Source organism: Hemibagrus wyckioides, linkage group LG11, assembly GCF_019097595.1.
Source record: "Hemibagrus wyckioides isolate EC202008001 linkage group LG11, SWU_Hwy_1.0, whole genome shotgun sequence".
NCBI classification, from domain to species: Eukaryota; Metazoa; Chordata; class Actinopteri; order Siluriformes; family Bagridae; genus Hemibagrus; species Hemibagrus wyckioides.
Genome location: NC_080720.1, coordinates 14,107,547 through 14,128,330, shown reverse-complemented (window position 1 = coordinate 14,128,330; position 20,784 = coordinate 14,107,547). Strand labels below are relative to the sequence as shown.

General features: G+C 36.0%; 1 protein-coding gene across 10 annotated transcripts in view; it reads left to right on the top strand.

The window, feature by feature from the left end:
• The window catches only part of lrrc7 (leucine rich repeat containing 7), a 127,024-nt gene that overhangs the window by 29,168 nt on the left and 77,072 nt on the right, over positions 1 to 20,784 (top strand). For 3 of the 10 annotated variants that reach the window (XM_058401933.1, XM_058401941.1, XM_058401932.1), the window contains exon 1: positions 14,907 to 15,435. The exons of 3 other annotated variants lie outside the window; for them this stretch is intronic. In XM_058401933.1, the coding sequence (XP_058257916.1) occupies positions 15,411 to 15,435 (25 nt within the window). In that variant the 5' untranslated portion in view covers positions 14,907 to 15,410. Of the gene's footprint in view, positions 1 to 14,905; positions 15,436 to 15,951; positions 16,028 to 20,784 lie in introns of those variants that run through there. 4 more of the 10 variants (XM_058401942.1, XM_058401939.1, XM_058401940.1 and 1 more) reach the window with 2 other exon arrangements.

Sequence of the window (20,784 nt, the reverse complement as noted above, 5' to 3'; positions counted from 1 at the left end):
AATCTAGAATATGCAGACTTGCATACTCAAGCTATCATTCAATTCAGTTTATTTAAGTAAAAAAATAATGCAGTAAAATAAATTATCTACATTTGGTGAAAAGAAAAGGTCTCCATGACTCTTGAAGAACCTGTGAAAAATGCCCTGATATATATATATATATGTATATATATATATATATATATATATATATACATATATATAAAAAGAGGTGTATTCACTTTATAAAGAAGATAAATACATTGTGGCAGTATTCCCCTTGTTAAGCATGGTTTGAGAATAGTTCCCAGCAATATTCTAAATGATTTATTAAATGATGCTACAACACTCTGATGGCCTCTTACACCCCAGGTACACTCCTTTAACAACACTCCTATTAAGTTAGAGGAGAACATGCTGACTTAAGTTATACCACAGCGCTGCTGAGTTCTCGAATCTGATTGGTCAGAAGGTGTTGATTTATTTTCGATTACAGCAGGAGTTATGGTTGTAAGGCAAATCACTATTCTATTATTGTGCTTGGTTTAATACATTATCGTTTCTATAGTTACAACTAATGCATTGAAATGTGAATAGCGCACATTTCTTTAAGTTTTCAGGTTAGAGGAGTGTGCGCTTTCTGCTTCCTTGGTTACATGAGAAGCTGCATTTTTGTCTTAATTACTGAGAGAGAGAGAGAGAGAGAGAGAGAGAGAGAGAGAATTGAGTCTTGAATGGAAATGAATCTATTTTAATGTAAACTGGAATTGACATAATTCCTAACATGTAAAAGTAACAATAGGTGAATAAAAAGTATGCTACTTTGTCTTTGATTAATAAAACAAAATGATTGTTGGCAAAAGCTGTGGTATAAAATGTAAAAAAAAAAACACTTTGTGACATGCTGTAATAGAAAAATATTTCTATCCGTTTGGCTGCATGGTGTTGCCACCATCTTGTTGATTTACCCATAACTTCATACTCCACAAGATTTATTCCTTACATCACATATGTTTTACTCAGGAATAAATATTATTTAGCTGATTAGTTGAATCAGGTGTGTTGGGTTCAGACAAAACACTAGGTGTGTCCCAAATCGCATACTTCTGTATGCGCCATTTTGTAATATAAATTAGTGATTTGTGTGTGTACACTGGAAAACGCAACAAGAAAAGTGCACTTCAGGTACCAAGATGATGCACCTCTGCATTCGAAAGAAACGCCGTGTGAAACGCTGGAACTTCATGCACTCAATTCTTTGCTTAACTAGCAGCAGAGGGGCGGTGCTACTGGGCACTGATGCTATATAAGAAAAAAATAAATAAAAAGATTGATGACAATACTATTATTAAAAATGTCTTTTAATTTTAAATGATATTTTAAAAATTCACCATACTGTGTTGAAATAATTTGCAATAAACTGGGAATTCCGGTTCATTTAATAAATAAATAAATAAATAAATAAATAAATAAAATATATCAAAATAAATAAATAAAATTATGTTTCATGTGAGATGATACTACTCTTCTAAAATTCATACACTCTTTGTTAGAGTATAGTGCATTGTGTAAGTGCTCATTGTGTAGTGTGTCATTCGGACGCAGCTTCTAACATATGCAGAACATGAGGTACTCCAGGATCAGGGCTGGGACCCTGTGCTTTACATCACCTTCACTACATTCATTATGCCCCAAAGGAACAAGAGGCCATCTTGTTCAAGATTTTGTTATGTTTTGTCAGCCAAATGAGCAAATGTTTCAGTACTAGACACCACATTCAAAAGCTGTGTAATTTTATACAAGGTTGACCTTATGTGTTATCTGTTGCTTCTTCACAGCTGAACTAAGCAGAGTAGATTTTTCATTTGGCATGCACACTTGCTTTTCAAGAGGCCAATGCTGTTATCTGAAAGCAAAGGCTCACATCTGATCATTAAACAATAGCCAAAGAGTAGAGAGAGAGAGAGAGAGAGAGGGTGGCTTTCTCAAACACCTCAGAGCATTGCTTTGCCAGAGAGAATTGCCCTGGCACACAGACAAACGATTAACAAGTCTACCTCAGGCAGTCTTGATAAGCCAAAGAGATGTAATGAGACACTGAATGTATTTTTAAAAATTTTTTTATAAGTTAAAATTTTCCACCCCTGTAATAGACACCGAAACGTAAGCCGTTTCTCTAGAATGTATTGCAGTAACACTGAAACAACAACAGCAAAAAATTATAGTATTGCAGACCTGCAAACCATTACACATTTTGCATAAGATATCTGCTTTTTAAGATCAGAATATGCCGGAAGATCAGTCTTGTTTTTTCTCCAATAAAAATGGCAGATGAACCATTCGACTTATATGAATCTGTAATGCATGACATGTTTGTCAGGTATTCTGAAGTCCCCAATATTTATTTATTTATTTATTTATTTATTTATTTATTTATTTATTTATTTATTTATTTATTATATTTGACAGTGTTTTCCTGAGACACCTACCCCAATCATACTAGATCCAGACATCAAGGCATCAGTCATCTTATTACAGTATGGCCATTGTGATATATTGCTACTAATTAGATAAAAAGTATTAAAGCATTAGCAAACTAGGTTCTATATACTAACAACTTTAGTCTGAAACTGGAACATATGTGAGTATAACATGTCTGGGAACGATAGTGTTGGATTACAAGATTACTACCTACATCTTTCTTGGAATGATCCACTGTAGAGTACGCAACTATGATGCAAATAATGTTAAAGGAATGATGATGCCTTGTTTTGACACTCAAAATATTTAACCTGCTGCTTGTTCTGAATGTCTTTAAATGTTCTTTAGGATGTAGCTTAAAATTAAATATGAATGTCCACCCTTTTCAGGTAAATAAGCTCTCAGACTTGAATCCTAAATTAAATTATATACTAGACTCACATGAGCCGATGGGAAGTTATTAAAACTACAGATAAACTCTAGATAATAGTACAAAAAAAAAATCAAGGTTGCAATGAGTGAAATGCATCATTTTTATATTTGTGGGCAAACACTTCAAGATCAAGGTGACTAAAATGATTACAGATGCCAACAGCAGACAATGTTTTAATACAAAAGAAGAAGAACCCTTTATTTATCATATTTCTTCATTCTTCACATATCCCAGCTTGTTAGGAAACAGAGCACAGGGTCAGCTACGATACAGCACCTCTGAAGCATAGAGGTTTAAGGGCCTTGCTCAAGAGCCCAACTGAGGCAGCTTGACAGTGCTGGGGCATGAACCCCCCAACCTTCTGATCATTGAGCCACCACTGCCTCATCTAACTGGGAAGAGAAAGACAAAGTGGTGGATTTGAGCAGCCCATAATGTGCATTCTTCATTATGTATTCATCCTATCTTAGTGCACAGTGATGGCATAATGATCTTTGTGAAGGATTATTAATATTTTTGTAGCTTTTGTACGAATATGCAACAGATCTGTTTCCTGTCATTACCCACCTTTTAACTCTGTATTTTTCAGACAGCAAGATTTCAACTATATGAGCAAGTGCTCCCATTCCCAAAGAAGAAAAAACACCTCAGAAAAAAAAAACAGCAATGAGCAGTGTGTACTAAAAATGACATATTCTAAGGAGAATGGGGAAAGAAAAGCTATCTAGCAAAGTAATCATGCCGATCTGATACACACATTTTTTGAGGAGGTTCAGAATCCTGTAATACAACCTGAGGACCGTGAGCTATCTCCAGCCTGTGGTTATAAATCATACACAGTGAGCGGACATAAATCAGCTCTGAGGTGCTTCAAGGTGAGGTTATACGGCATATCAACATATCAAAATACCTTCCTATCTAGATCTTAATTGCTGATCAAACCATGCAGCAAGAAGCACAGCATGATTAGAAATGGCTGGGATTACTCTGCCCCTGCTATCAACAGCCTTACAGCCGAGTGATGATGAAGTACCAGTAGTTTTTGAATTAGCTTTACCTGGGATGACCTTTTGTCACTTCTTAGAGAAAAGGGATAGCAGCAGAACTTTTGCAGTTAAAAAGAAAGAAAGCATAGTAAGAAGAAGAAGAAGAAGCAGTCATTATCCCACATACATTACAGCACAGTGAAATTCTTTTCTGCACATATCCCAGCTTATTAGGAAGCTGGGGTCAGAGCACAGGGTCAGCCATGATACAGGACCTCTGAAGGAGAAAAGGTTAAAGGCCTTGCTCAAGGGTTCAACAGTGACAGCCCTGACCTTCTGATCAGTAACCCCGAGCCTTAACCACTGAGGCATCCCTGCAAACATAGCATGCTATAGCCACAATGAGGTCCAAGTGTCTGAGAGCCCTAGTAAAAATACTTCTGTGTTGCATTTTTTTTTTGTTTTAATACAACAATTTGCAGTGCAAAGTATATTACTGACTTGAATACCAACTTGAGTGAACAGTAGAATCATTGAAATATTTGCATGAATTTCAGAATTTCTTAGTATTTGCCTAAAATCTATTTTAGCTCAAATTTTTAATCTCAAATGTTTAATCTTAAATCTATTTTAGCTCAATCTATTTTAGCTTTTCAATCTTAAAATCTATTTTAGTTCAAATCCATGGGAGTGCCGACTGAACACACACTTCAATAAAAGAGATTAGACAATCTGAATCATATCGCAAACTGAAATTTGGACCTGAAAACAGTGCAGAATCTTGAATATTATTTACTCATGATATGAAATTTATTTTAAATATTTCAACACTTAAAATAATTTCAACCTTTTTTATTTTCCAATTTTAAATGAAAAAGAAATCCCAAATTCGCTGTATATATTCTGTAGCAAATCATTTAGTAAAAATAATTAAAGCCCATGCCAGACTTTGTCATAATTTTCGTAATTTAAATTTAGCCTACAGGTCCTGTTCGTTTATAAGGAATATCTTTTTTTAATATTCGAAGTTAATATCTTTAATATTTCATATTTTTAGCAATTCTTTATCATTATTCACAATATGCTTGTAAGTTCATCTGCAGGTTGATCTGCTTTCTGCCTGTAAATTACGTATATTAACCACCACCAAAATACAATACGAATACAATAACACTGGTGTATGTAAAGTAATTACAAGATAATTAATAAACCAGAAATAATTTTATACAACACAATGGCACAGAGTTCTCAACAGTAATGTTAGTGACTCATACGCTGCTTACGCTGCTAGCTTCTAGTTAGTTTGCTAGATTGCTAAAAGTTGCAACACGGTGCTGCACATAAACTGGCACAAAAATAATTTTAAACTAGACGTTCTCACAGTCTGTGCTTTTCTTGGGATAAAGATAAGGATTTGCATTTTCCCTCAGGCCAAGCAATTTAAAGTGTTTTTCAAGTTTCCTTTCACTTTAAAGGTTCTTAGCTTTCAAAAGAAGTTTTATGTCTGATGTTTCTGATAGGAAAACACTCTTTTATACAGTTCTACAAACAACCTTTAAGGATTCCTCAAGAGGAAACCCTTGAACTTACAACCCTTTTTTCTGAGAGTGTAGCAGGAAATAGTGAGCCGTCCCAGACAAGGCACATACTCACTTCTACCAGTTACATTAAAAAAAAAAGAAGCAAGAACAAGAAGCAGCCATTAATCTTCTGAAAGAGACGATGATCCCAGGATATCCGCTACATGATATTCCACTTCAAGTGGACAGGTTTAACCTAGAAGATCTATGAGGTGTAGCGCTATCCTCTCTTTGCCCTCTGTGAGAGCCAATAGTGTACTGTGGTTGTTTCTGTACAATGCTATTATTCTTTATAACTGAGCTTGTTTGGAGATGAATTTATGATGAAGTCTCTTTATCTTTTGATCTTTTCACTGATAAAAAGATAAAACCTCAGTGTATTTTCAGTTTGTATTTGCAGAAATGAAAGAAGTGCACCAAGGGCTAACATAATGGAAGCTTTTTTTCTGATATGACGGATGGTAAAGAAAGCAAGGAAGAGAAAGACAGAACGAAACATAAGAAATAAGGAAGGGTGGAAGAAAGAAAGAAAGAAAGAAAGAAAGAAAGATGGAAGGAAGGAAGGAAGGAAGGAAGGAAGGAAGGAAGGAAGGAAGGAAGGAAGGAAGGAAGAAAGGAAAGATACTAAGAAACAACAAAAGGAGTTAGAAACTGAGTATTTATTTTTCTCCATCATCATTTAGCTGACCTGAAGGCCATGGGACAAGAGTCTGATCCTGTGTCCATTATCTTTCTAGTGTAGTTTAACTCTGATGCTCTCAGCCTGAGAGAACAGGGCAAGAGACAGCGTTACCATGGTAACAGTGAGCTGGCTAGAAAGATATGAACAGAGATATGAATATAGTGTTCATAGTGTTCAGATGTCTGCCTAAGACACGGATTATTAGGTGGAATTAGGTGCATTATATATTGTGTATATAGCCTGTCATCCAAAAAATGTTTATATTTGTCTACAGTCTAAAAATGTCCTTACATATTTTAATAATAATCTAATTTATGTGAAACATTTGTTAAATACAGATGTTTATAACGGTTAACTGTGTTGCAAACCTAAAAACTGAAACTAAAAAGACATTTTAAATGGGTGTTTACTAATTAGAACAAGAAAGTAAAAGTTTATTACTATAACTACAAATACATTTGAAGTGAAGAGTGACATGTAGATTTGGTTGATTTGACAGGTCCCTGGGATCATAACAAGCAAAATTTACTTTTATGGTCTTACGTATTAATAAAGGAATGACTCTGAGGTTGGGGTTTGATTCCCTCCTCCACTCTGCATTTGTGGAGTTTGCATATTCTCCCCATGCTTCAGGGTTTTCTTCAAGTATAGTTTCCTTTCCCAGTACAAAGACATGTCTTGTAGGATGACTGGCATCTCTAAATTGTCCATAGTTTGTGTGTGTGTGTGTGTAATTGTGCCCAGGAAGGTGTTGGCACTTCATCCAGGTTTTCCGTAGCCCTGTCCCTTGAATCCTCTGGGAAAGGCTCCCTGGGACCCTGTGTATGATAAGCACTAAGTTAGGAATTCATGGATGTGAATGTGAACGCCTTCAGGAAACCTTCGCTGAGCTTGAAAAGGAAGTGCTGAGTTAATAGTCATGTTGGGATTAATTATATTCAGCTCCCTTGTTAGGAGCCTTTCTAATAATACTGTGAACAGAGCTTCATGAGAAAGGATCAATGAAAAGTGGTTGCTGTGTGTGCAGTTATTGAATTGCCTGGTAAATCTCTGGGCTGGAGGCATAGGCGTTGGGATGCAAATGCAGTGTAAACAGACCTTATGCAGGATTCATTGTCAAAACAGGCAGACATTTTAAAAACACAGGCAAGGTTAACTCAAATTAATTTAATCCAAAAAAAAAGATGAAGAAAAAGAACAGGCAAAACTAGCCTAAATAAGGAAGAACATGAGAACTGAAAACTTTAAAAATTGTAATTGTGATTTATTTATTACCTACATGTTGTGTGACACATTTTTCCTGCTTCACACTCAGGGACGTTTAATGTGATTACATAGTTAAACAAGTATGTTATAACAACATTTAGCAAAGTATTACACAGATTCTCAGAAGGTTTGGCTGTAATATTCTATACCACTGCACTGTTGAATGCTCAAATCTGATTGGCCAGAAGGTATTGATTCATTTTCTATAACAACAGCTCTGACGCTAGTTCTGGCTCCCAGGCAAATCACAGGTTTATATTAATGGACTTGTATGCAAGACACACCACGTAATCTAAGTCTAATAACAAATGGATTAAATTTGAATACTTTTTGTATTTAACAAATATAAACATATAGTCATTAATTTCACTTTTATGGGAAGAGTCTAAAGTGTTAGAGATAAAGATGCAACTTTATACAGCTTTCTAACACCTGAGAGGCTTCATGACAAAGGATTTTACACTTTCTGGCTTCTTGGTAACACACCAATTTGTCTTATTAAATGCAGGAGGGAGAGAAATTGAAGAAAGTTGCTATAATGTACAAGATAACAGAAACAAAATTGTCCTGGGGACCTTCCACAACATTAAATATAACTATAAATGTATAAAAATGATGACGTGTTTTTCTTTAATTAACATGTAACGTGGTGATCAGTGAAATTTCTATGGTATAAGAGGAGTAAAATACATGATATGGGCTGTTACAGTGTAAACAAAATTCAGTATGGGTAAACTTAGAAATAAAAGTACCTTCTGCTTTACAAATGTGAGTAAACTCAACTTGAAGATAAGCTTTGTTTCAACTTTGTAGTCAAGACAATGGATTACTTGAAGTTTTGTTTTTGAAAACTTATAAACTTGAGTTCGATATACAGTATCAGTCGTGACACTTAAAGTTAAAGAGATTGCAGAAACACTGCGACCCTGATCAGTATAAAGTGATTAACTGATGAAGTATGAAGTATAGAGACTAAAGTTAAATCCAAATCTTTAATATTAAATCTGAACTAAAAATCTGGATTTGGATTAAAACCATTTCTAGACTAAATTTAATGTTCACTGAACGTAAATCAAGAAAAGGAAAAAGAAATGAACAGAGAATATTAGATATAATAGTCTTATGAATGCAATAAAGCTTGCAAGCATTGCCTCGGTGATACAAATGCAACAACTAATCAATGGCTTTAATAACGCTGATAATAAGGAAATGTTTCCAACTGATTTCTTTATTGATTTATCTGGTTGCTGTCTGGAAGTTGACATTAGATTATTGAAAGAGGGAAAATATTTGTAAGTTTCGACTTGAGTATGTCTTTAAAGATTGAAGCTGAACTTCTACTAACTCAAGTTGTTTGTAGAGAAAAGCTGTAGCTATATACAGTATGCGTGTTCTATCTCAAGCTCCTGTGCATGTTTTACTTTGTACATCTTTATGACTTGCAAGGTTCTGGAGAGAGTCAAAGGTCTTATCATGGAATTCCCTTGACATCGTAACTGCCAGAAAAGATTTGTCTTATCAGAAACATTTTTGAAGGTCATGTTAAGGTTTTTGTCAGTGCAATGGAAACCGAATGCAGTTTTTTCCCACTGTGTAAAATGGTGTATGTTGGTGAAAGGTCATATAGGCTAGAACATGCATGCTTCTGTGGATTGGCTTGTACATACTGTAAAACATTGGTAGGAGTGGTAGCTCAGTGGATAAGACATTGGGCTACTGATTGGATGGTTGTGAGTTCAAATCCTCATATTACCAAGCTGCCATGGCTGGGTGCCTGAGCAAGGCCCTTAATCCTCAACTGCTCAGTTGTATAAATGAGATAAATGTAAGCTGGTTGGGATAAGGGTGTCTGCCGAATGCTATAAATATTAATATAACTTTTGTGTTAGAAGGTTCAGTTTTGTTGCATAGAATCTGATTAGTTGAAGCTGTAGATTTCCTTAGATTATCACATTTTTCACATAAAAGTCCCAGGACCTATATTACGCTCTTAAGAACCCATAAAATAGTGAACAGTTACTTAAGTTATTTACTTGATATTATTAACTGTCACATTGTAAGTGTTGGTGTGTACTGAGAAGTGTCATGTAAGTCAGTTAGGCTGGAGTAATCCATTGGCCCTTAGAGAACAGTACACTTAACTGAACTCCCTGCCAGATTCTGCCCAGACATCCATCTGTAATGCACGTTTCCCAGGTACTCTGCCAAGATCCTGATCTCAGCATTAAAAGGCCTATCTGGGGAAAGGGAAGATAATGCTGATCTTTTAATAAAACAACTGGCAGCTGAGTGCTCTTATGGGGATTGAAACCTATAACGCGGATCGCAGAGCGATGCTGCTGCAGTGGTATATAGTGCTGTCCAGCTTGTCTGTGCTTACACAGAGAAAACAGCAGTGTGTCAAACACACCTCAGCTAAATCTGACTGAACACAGTACTAGCAATAAGACATGTCTGTTTTTGTGACTCTTTCCATTTTAACCTCTTTCTGCTGAATATTTTCTGTTTGGATTTGGAATCATTCTTATTTTCTGTATTTGTTTTAACTGGACCACTTGTAAGAAAAAAGATGTAATAAAGTGTACAGTGAGTAGAAGCTGAAGATGAAGTTATTATATTCAGGTTAATTTACTTCATTTAATTTTTCAATTGGAAACACATTGGCCTTTCTCTTGCTATCTCAATTCAATCATTTTACACAAATGGAGGTATCGAAGGAATGGAAAGAAAGATTTCTGCTTTCAGACCTTCTTTGAAGAATAGTATTTCCTCTATGATGTCCTACTTTAGCACTCCACACCACATACCATAATGCTTGAGCCAGTGGACTACGTAATCCCTTTAGGAGCTCTGTAGGCATTTCACAGGAGAATCATGTTTAGCTTGCCAGCTTCGAATGCAGAACTAAAGGGGAAGCTAAAAGTATTCTAATTAAGTTAGTGTAGCATAAATGTGTGACTACAGTATGTGACTTTCCAAGAACTGAAGCGACCACATTTTGATGTGTTTTGCAAACAAAGGCGGATTATCTTTACTTTAACTTTTATATAATGGTATACTGTACTTACGAACCCTGGCTAATATAAGCTAATTTAAACAGACTATTGAGGGGATTTTTACATCAAATGTATACACATTCCTTATTTTCACTGCTAACATAAGTGAGCTAAGCTGACAGGATTTCTGAGAGGATTTTTATCATATCATTTTATCATAAATATTACCGATTTCAACTGTTAATGCTAACTTACGAAGATTATTTTTCAATCAAAATTTTAAATGTTCAGAATTTTCACTGCTAACAGTAGCTAGTTAGCTAACATAAGCTGAGAGGATTTTCAAATCAGTCATCTATTATGAGACTAAGAGAATGTTTACCTTAAATCTATGTTGATAATCGTAGTCAGCTTGCTAAAAATAGCTAATCTGACTGAGGAATTCTGAGGGGATTTTTGATTTGTGTTCACAAATATTAAACAGTTTGCATTGCTGATGGTAGCTAAATTGAATTTAAATGTGATTTTAGGTTTAGTTAGCTAGATATGATGTTACAGAAATACTTTCCTGTCAGTTGTAGATGAATAGTAGTACAAAATAAAAAAATCTTTATATATATTTTTATATATATCTTTAATAGTTGATTTGCTGAAACGTTCTGTAAGGAGATGTTTATGTAACATTTATGAAGGAGTCTCTGTCTCTGGTGTTGGTGCTTTGAAACAGAATTCTGAATAAAACCACCAAAAGTAATACTGAGCAGAAGAAATGTGATTTTCCCCAGAAATACCCTGGTCATTTTTGCATTGAGGCAGTATTTGTATTCAGTACTGCCGATATAATTTGGCAGTGCTCAAATGAAATTATCCCAATGTAGATGTACTGCCAAAACTGCCTGTTATCTGCACAGTCTTAGCTCTTTAAATAGGATGTGTTTATATACATTTGACAATTGAAATATAGATTAAACAAGTCTTTCTATTCATTTGTTTAAGTCAAGTAATTGAATTGGATATGTATTATTTAAGAAATAAAACAGGACAGGGTATCTTATAGCTAAGTAATTAACAACTAGGTGCAGTCTAGAGCTACTCTTACCACCCTGAAGTTCATTATTTTTTCTATGACAGCATGTTCTGAAGTGTTTTATTCTCCTTATACCAAAGTGTGAGAAACTGGAAAGTTCATTATCCTGAAGACTTAAAGGAAGACTTTTACTTCTGATTGTGACAAACTACTGACATTCAGTTGAAAGACAGTTTAAGGAGAATTTAGTAATTCCATCCTAGAACATCACCCTATTAACAACTGTACATTTTCTGTGTTTGTATGTATGATAATAATAATTTTTAAACTTATATTCCAGAGTGTGTATACCATACAAGTCTATATGAATGAGATGTTACTACAAGAAGGATAACATGTTAATATAAACCAGTAATTAAAACTACAGCAACTGCTATTGTCAGAGCTGCTGTTATAGATAATTAATCAACTGATCAATTTATAAAATTCAACAGCACTGTGGTATATTGTGATTAATATGCCAACAACTGTATTATATTTGTGTAGTATGTTTACATTGATTAGAAAATGTTAAATGCTCAGTCTGTTACTGACAGGTGACAGATTGTGTTTAAAATTTAAACCAAATTAATATTCATTAAGGATAATCTAGATTATCTAGCATTTGAAAAACATCTGATATTCAGGCAAACACTTGTACACCACTCTAAGTTTGTTTCTGCCTGACTCAATAATGACACCAAACTGATGATTTTATTAGTATTAATGCTTCTCAATAGGCAAATAAAAACACACTTATCAGGTCCATCTTTTGAAACAATTTTGTTTGTTCATCTCTGTGTACTGGTGAGCTAATACAATACACAATACACTTCGCTTGCTGTCTTGCTGTGTCACTTAGGTGTTGTAATGCTAATTGCCTATTTCTCAGTATAAAACACTGCGTCTGCATCTGTAATTGGTTGCATGACTTGAGTGGAACTGGTGTAAACAAATGTGACAGAAGGGACTTTTTTTCCTTTCTGGTGACCAAACACTGTCTGTTGTTCATAGTAAAGGGGAGCTAGAAAACTATGCATTAGAACAAACGCTGCATATTTGCATTTCAAAAATAAAGAAAAATAAGATCAGTTTGTCTGAGCCTAGTTATTTTAAATAAATGTAACAGGATTGTATTTTTTGGTTCTGCTGTGTGTACTTATTTACATTTTACTTTAAGCTTCATTTACTATAGTGTTGATGCTGCAGTAATCTCGGCAAGACCTCTTCCTCTACTGCAGGGTTTTCCTTTTAACTTCCTCTACTGTCTCTCTCTCTCTCTCTCTCTCTCTCTCTCTTGGTTTTAAAGGAAATCCATAGTGCAGGTTGCAACACAAATTGTGGATTATTATTCACAATACTGGAATTATAATGCACTCTCTATGGAATAAATACAGCCCTAAAGTAAACTATATTTAACTAATTACTTTAATAATTTTAAGCATTGCCTATTTGATTAGAAACACTATCATGCTTTGACATGCTTTTTATAAGGTAAAATGATCACAAGTAATGCAGCCCACATATTTATGGTTCTAGTGATGTATAAAATGTAACACTTTACACCTCAGATACTGAGGGTTCAGATCTCACCTCTGCCCTGTGAATACAAAGTTTGGACATTTTGCCTGTGGTCAGGGGGTTTCCTCTGCATGCTCTGGTTTCCTTCCCACCAGTGTGTGTGTGTGTGTGTGTGTGTGTGTGAGATTGTGCTCTGCATTGGGTTGGGACCCATATGTGCACACTTCAAACTGTCACCTACTGCGGCTATATGTATATGTTTACAAACATATATGTTATAAGAAACCACTGGTTTACAGTTCCTCTAGTTTGAACATTTTTTTTGTTTACACATTTTTTCAGCGCTATGCGTCCTGTACTGTTTTGTGTTGTTTTTTGTATTTTGTCTTGTCTTGCACTGTTTGCACTTGGTTGCACACGTTGCAGTTTATGTAGCTGGGACAAACTTTCTGTCCTTAGCTCTGTGTTGTTGTATTTGTTCTGTAGCTATATGTTGTTATGTTGTCTTATGTAGCACTAGGGTCCTGGAGAAACGTCTCATTTCACTATGTACTGCATCAGCTATATGTGGTTGAAATGACAATAAAAGCTTCTTGACTTGACTTGACTTGATATGTGGTTCTGGGTTCTGTCAGGGCTTTGTTCAGATCACTCAAGTTCTTCCACTCCAACTGTAGCAAATCAAGTTCTTCCACTCCAACTGTAGCAAATCATTGCTGAATTCCAGTTTGCCTACTTATACTATGCAATGAAAGTATAAAATCTTTTTGTGAAGAAATGTACATACATTTGTACATACAATGCGTAACAAAAGAGTATGAAAGTACCTAGACATACTATCACATTATGTAACAGAAACGAACACTGTTGCCTAGTTTCATACACTGTCACCATGAACGCACTTTTTTTATTACAGGTTTTCCTCATTCATTATTTCTTATATAATTGATTCTATATAATTTAATTTATCATTCCATTTGTTTCTTTTTTCACATTCCATATACACCTCTCTACAATGTGTCTAAAATGCGGCTAAGCAAATGTCACAAAACACCTAGTTCTTTCTGCAAGGAGTGAATGAAATGAAAAAAGCTGTGCACGGATCCAGCCTTCAGAAATCTACCAGAAATAGTAGACCATCTGTGCAGCTTTGGGATACTCATTTCAGTACTCATACTACGATATGGGACACACTGATTCTGATCTTGGATACTATTTATTACAGGTAGTTAGGGAAATGGAACACAGGGTTCATCTTCATGGAGTGCACAGGGGCATTGTCATGCTGGAACTGGTTTCAGCTATTAGTTCCAGTGAAGGAAAATTATAATGCTACAGCAAACAAAGACGTACTAGAAAACTGTGAGCTTCCAACTTTGTGGCAACAGTTTGGTGAAGAACCATGTGGGTGTGATGGTCAGGTGTCCACATACTTTTGGCCAAAAAATTAAAATGGTTTTCAGGTATGCCATGGTTCCTGCACATGTAAATTGTTTTTCAGAAATCTACCATAGCAGGTAAACTTGCCAAACATTCTTTAGTAATAAAAATTAAGTATGTAAGTAAGTAAATAAATAAATAAATAAAGCAAGCTAATCTTCTGTTGTGGGGTTGGGTTGTAGATTTAAGAGTATAAACACTTATTTTAGTAATAGGTTTTGTAAATGTATTTAAGTTGTTAAAAGTTCTTTGACATTTATAGGTAAATTCATATATTTTACATTTTTTGGGGGGAAAAAACCGTTAGCAAACATCACAGGTTCTACCACCAGGTGCAACTTTTCGCTCCAGTCGACGTTTGCCCACTGCGCACGCGCAATCCGTCTGCGCAAGCGCATTTTTCTTCACGCGTCTATTTTTTGACCGCGTCGGGTTTTCTCGGTACGCGCTGGTCTGCTCTCCTCCTGCTCCTCGTCCTGCTCCTCCTCCCTCTCCTGTAACGGTGAAGAAGGTGGAGAAGGGAAGAGGACTTCACCGCTTCGTGCGCTCTGGATAGTGTGGATATAAATAGCTAAATATGGCTAAAGACGGAATTAGATCAGAAGATATCAGAATAAACCGATAAAACACGCTCCTCTTGTTATTGGTATTATTAGGATAATGATGATCCTTATTTTATTTATTTTTTTGTCAGAGTAGGCTTTTTGCTGCGTGAGGAGGAGAAAGCCTGCAGTTCATGAATTGAACATGAACTTCAATTCTTCTACAGGGGATGAGAAGGCACGACTTGATTTTTTCCTTGACAGTAAGATGCGCATGTGATGACCGGGCTTCGTTGCGGATGATGTGGAGAGTGTTGCTGTATTAGAGGAACGAGAGAGAGAGAGAGAGAGAGAGAGAGATGTGCTGTGATGCTCCGTGATCCTCCTACTCTTCTCTTCTCAACACCTGGATTACGAGCGGAATAGTGAATTAGTCCAATGGACAATTACTCGACGATTCAGTGTAAGTCTTTCCCTGTTATTCATTTATATATGGCATTGTTTGCATTGCATGTTGTGCTTGTGCAATGCGCAAAGTCTTCACCTGGCTCATATGTCTTATGTGTCTTATGGTGACTGACTGAAGCTGCAGGGCTTCAGTCCTCACTCAGGCCCTGTAGAGCTGCTCCGATGTTTTCTTTATTATTAAGAATATTTATCTTAATAAATCACTGTGGCGTGTTTAACCGCCTAGAGCTTCTCATTTTCATTCAGGAAACACTGTAGTGACTGTAGAGTGGTGAGGACCTGCAGTGCAAAATTGTGACTGATGTTCTTCCAAATCATTAATGTTAAGGGTGTTTTGTTCAGGATTTTGTACATTATTTCTTCCTGCTTGATGTAGGGACACTGATTTAACTTTTGTGAAGTCAGAGGTACAGTCTTGAGTTGCTATGGATCATACCATTCGTTTCTCTTACTCAGAAACAGTAAGTGATCACACCATTACTTCTTTTTTGTCCCCATATCTGATGTACAGGTGCAGCTCACAGTTGGTGTACAGTACAAATCAACACACTACTGTCTATACTTGTTTGTCAGCAAGTCAGGTCCCAGTGAGTGCAAAGAGTTATTTTTTTGGATGTGAAAAAATGTAATACAGTATAGACTGTAAAAAAAGCAGCAGTTATTTATATGCCAAATCAAGGTGGAAAACATCACGCTTTTATTGGTCAAGTTATTCCAAAACTGCTTTTCTTTAACCATTTATTCATCTATCCCTGCATCTTTTCATCAGTGCATATTATCTCCAGTTTTACATTTACATTTCTGGCATTTGGCAGATGCCCTTATCCAGAGCGACTTACAATTTATCTCATTTTATAAAACTCAGGGGCCCAGCAGTGGCAACTTAGTGGACTTGCCACTGTACATAGCTTTATTATTAAAATCTTTATTATCGCCAGTTCACACATACAAATCTAATTGTTTTTCTAACACATTGCTGTTGTGTGACATTGCTGTTTTCTATAACAGCACAGCTGTATGTTAACACACTTGCTCAAATATGTATGCTATGCTATGTATGCTATCTCTAGGTACTGTATCTATAGTAACAGCTAAATAACAGACTGCTTAATAATAAATGATTTTAAAATGTGCTGTTATTTTACACTGACATGAGGAATTGTTCTCAAAGAAAGGAGTATTTAACATGTTTAGAAAGAGTCTACGGGGTCAGCACTTTGCATCAGTCAGAAGTAAAGCTGTTTCTTTATGTTTTGTGCCACAGGAAAGTCTTCAGAAGGGAGGACACTGTATGTTGCAGCTACTTTGAAACAAACTTTATTTATTTAAGATGAACTGAACGAATACATGTTTGTAGCTAATAACAGGTGCACAGACATGCCAGACCTACTTTTAAATGTAGCTATAAATGGATCAAAAGTTTAACCTATTGCACTTGTTTAAATAAATCAAAATAGTGAAAATACTCACACACCATTACAGAAAATTGCGATTGACAAACTTTCAATTGTGTGGCTCTAACTCAGTGTAGCTCATCTTATAACTATACAAAATATTGGTTGTAGTGAAAAGTACCGTGGAGTACAATTCAGTCAGGTTTTACTGTTTTATATAATTTGCATATTTCAAATATTAATTTTCTAATATTAAGGCCATACTAGAGATGCAAAACCTTGAGCTTGGAGATTAATCAGAGTTTGCTGTAGTGCTGTTATATTAACATTAGCCATAGAGACACAGTTTACACGTGGTACGTGTTGCAGTATTGGGATTTACTCCACACATGTTCAATGATACCAGGTGCTATTGTGAATTCGGTCTCTCGGAGCCTGTATGCAGCACTGTACACACTCTTTTGTCATGTGTTTCCTTGCTTTATCCTGAGAAACAGTGTGAGCAGCAGATAACATTCTGAGCAGATGTAAGCAGATTTTGGTGCAGCAGTGTGTCTGGAGCTATAGAAGAGGACAAGACTTGACAGCCGAACAAAAAGCTGAAGGACAGAGCCAGTGGACTAATGTTTCTATGATGGGCCTGTGGCTGTTCAGAGATAAATGGTCGTCCTTCTGCAGGCTAGCCAGGGACACTGGGCCTGAACATGGCCTGAACAGCTCTGGGACAGGAGAAGGAAGAAGAAGAGTATGTCATTAGCATTGCACAGCATACTCATGCCAAGTGCTGTCTGTTCTGTTCTGCCTGAAAAAATGTATCCCGCTAGCACACAACGTCCCTTTAATTTTTGCATATACTGATACTGACACTGATACTGAAGCTTGTCATATGTCCAAGACTCTTGTCAGCAGACCTGCTCACACTGCAGTTTTCCCTTTTTGTTTTTTCTAGTTGGAATGTTGTTGCAGCTCAGTGGTTAGGACTCTGTAATCAACTTCATTTGGTAACATTTTGCCAGAATGCCCCAGATTAAATTATACAATCTTGATTAAATAAACTGAGCTCATTCCTTGTTTTGTGTATTTTACCAGGTTGATAAATGAATAGTGTCTTTTCACCCTCTGACAAACTGTTCAAAAAGGAACCACAGTGATTTTTAAAGTCCAGTTATTTATCTTAAATGTGTTTTTAAAGGTACACTACATTCTCTAGGTGGTCTAACTAAAGATACAAAAGCCATATGTGGTTTATATGGTTTAGTAATAATAATAATAATAATAATAATAATAATAATAATAATAATAATAATAGTAATAAATCTAAATAAAAATCCAGAATTCCTTTCTTATTGCATCAAATCCAGCCTCCTGTGTATTTTTCCACTATTATTCCAACATTCCCTCAGTTTCTAAGCACATGCTCATATTTATAGCATTGCAAGTTAGAATCGTCAGGCATTGTGTGTTTATATATCATACACTACACTCAGATGCATCACTCAAAGAATTTGGACTGCAGTGTGACAGATAGGAGCCTGCAGCCAATCAAGAGTGAGCGTGAAAAAGTGTGATATTATACTATAAAAGGAGAAAGGATTGAAGACTAATGGTACCTTTGTTTTTGTCTTGCTTATCATGTAAGGCATTTATTTAATTTGGTATCAAGCTAGTAAATCCATCCATCTATTCTGTACACTGTTTATCCTGCTGGGTTGCAGGGAACCTGGAGTCTATCCCAGGAGACTCAGGGCATAAGGCAGGGAACACCCCTGACAGAATGCCAGGGGGTTATTGCGGGGCACAATTGCACACACTCTCACATACCCATTCACCCACTAAAGACAATTTACAAATGCCAATCAGCCTACAATGCGAGTCTTTGGACTGGGGAGAAAACCAGAGTTCCCAGAGGTTTTAGGGACACATGCAAAATCCACATACATGGAAGATGCAGGAATCAAACCCCTAACCCAGAAGGTGTGAGGCAAACCACCAAGCAACCATGCCATTCCCACAAGCTAGTAAATAATATATGATGAGTTATCCTTGATGTGCAGTTTGTATCATTATTCAGATGTGAAGTAGTTTAGCTAGAGCGCTGTAGTTAGTTTAGTTATTGTTATTTTAGCTAGTCATCCAGCTAGTGACAGGAGGTGTTTGTGCAGTATGTATCTTTTTAGATATTTGTTATATCAGGCAACACTGAGTCATCTGGGGCAACTGTTTGCCCTTGGCGTGCATCTTATAATTATTGCTCTGTGTTTTGGCTAGTGTGGTAACACTATCTGACTTGGGTGTCTGTGTCTGTGTACAGAGAGAAGTTAACAAATTACATTGCTGAACACAGATTGGGTAACACAGAAGTAAAAAATACACACATTAGCAGCATCCAGCCATTCTCCACACAGTATTTTAGCTAGCTAGCTAAGGTTAGTTGGCTAGTCTCGAGTGAAATAGAATTCTCTGTGAATGGGTGTCCTAACCTAGATAACTACCACTACTAGTACTAGTTCACCTTAATATCCAGTTAAAGTTTGATTCAGTATGGCTAGACGGCAACTGTGTTAACTGTAAATAAATGTTTTCGTAGAGATCTATCTGCAACAGTTTGCACAGCCTTGTTTGTACTAACCTTTTGCTCTTTTGCCTAATGTGATTTATTTTTATTCACTTGTTGCTATGTAACTGCACTTGCTTAAGGGTAAGACATAGGAATGGTGCAGGGGTGTCAAATGATATTCCTGGCTTTTAGTGTAATTTGAAAACTGAAGATTATGTTCAGTATATGGTTATCACAAAATTCTGATGACCCTGCTTGGTAGTCCATCTGCAATGCATGAAAATCCGAATGAACAGTGCATAGTAACAGTGACGCTGGTGTTTGTTAGATAGGTGATTAGTTGCTGCCCAGTTGGTGCTACAGTTAGTAACTGATATGTGGAAAAACACTCAATGACCTGTCACTAGCTGTTGTTGGAACTGTGATATCTCATCAACCTGGTGCCTAAGTGTACAAACTATTCTGCAAAATGTAGCATTGCACTCTTTTACCAGAAGAAAGGGTGAGAATATAGATTTGGAAAACCTGCCTATATTTTCCTGGCTGGAATTTTTTAAAATGAGGACAGAGGTGTAAGCATGGTGCTGTGCTTTTTTTCCCAGTTGCCCTGCAGTCTTTTTTCTTTTCTTTTATTATTTTATTTTAACTGCCATGTCCAGCATATTATGATACTATTTATATTTACTAACTTAACAATGGCTGCTCGGCTGTGCTGGAGCTTGAAACTATCAGTAGCTCAGTAGACTTAACCACTGAGCCAGCAATGCCCTAATTAGCAAGTGTTACTACCATGACAAGTAAAGTTTAGTACCTTTATCTTGAATGTGTTGGGATACCAAAGTGATCCCCCACAACCAATTAAATCAATTCAATTGTATTTGAATAGAACTTTTTAACAATGCACATTGCCAAGTAGCAGCTTTATAGAAATATATAAATCGAGCACATAAATTTTAAATTGATGAATGAACAAGCCAGATGCGATGGTGGCAAGAAAAACTCACTAAGATGACATGTGGAAGAAACTTTTAGAAGAACCAGACTCAAAAGGGAAGCCATCCTCATCTAGGTGACACCAGATAGCGAGATTATCAATAATTTCCCTTCTATAGCTGTATACTATAGAGTCAAATATTGTGTAAACAGGAACTTATGACGTTATGAACAAACTGGGTTGAATAAGTTATTTCTGAATTTATTAACGTTTTACTTTAAAGTCTGTTGTGTTCAAACTAAAGTAATTAATTGTTCAATGATGGAGACATTAGTGCAAATTGCAGTCCTAAGGCTATTCAAGGAAGAGCCATCTAAACAAAAAAGGTTAATCTAAACCATCTAAATGTAATGGCAGGTTATATTAGTTTGGTTGGCTAAAATTAGCATCTCAGCCTAT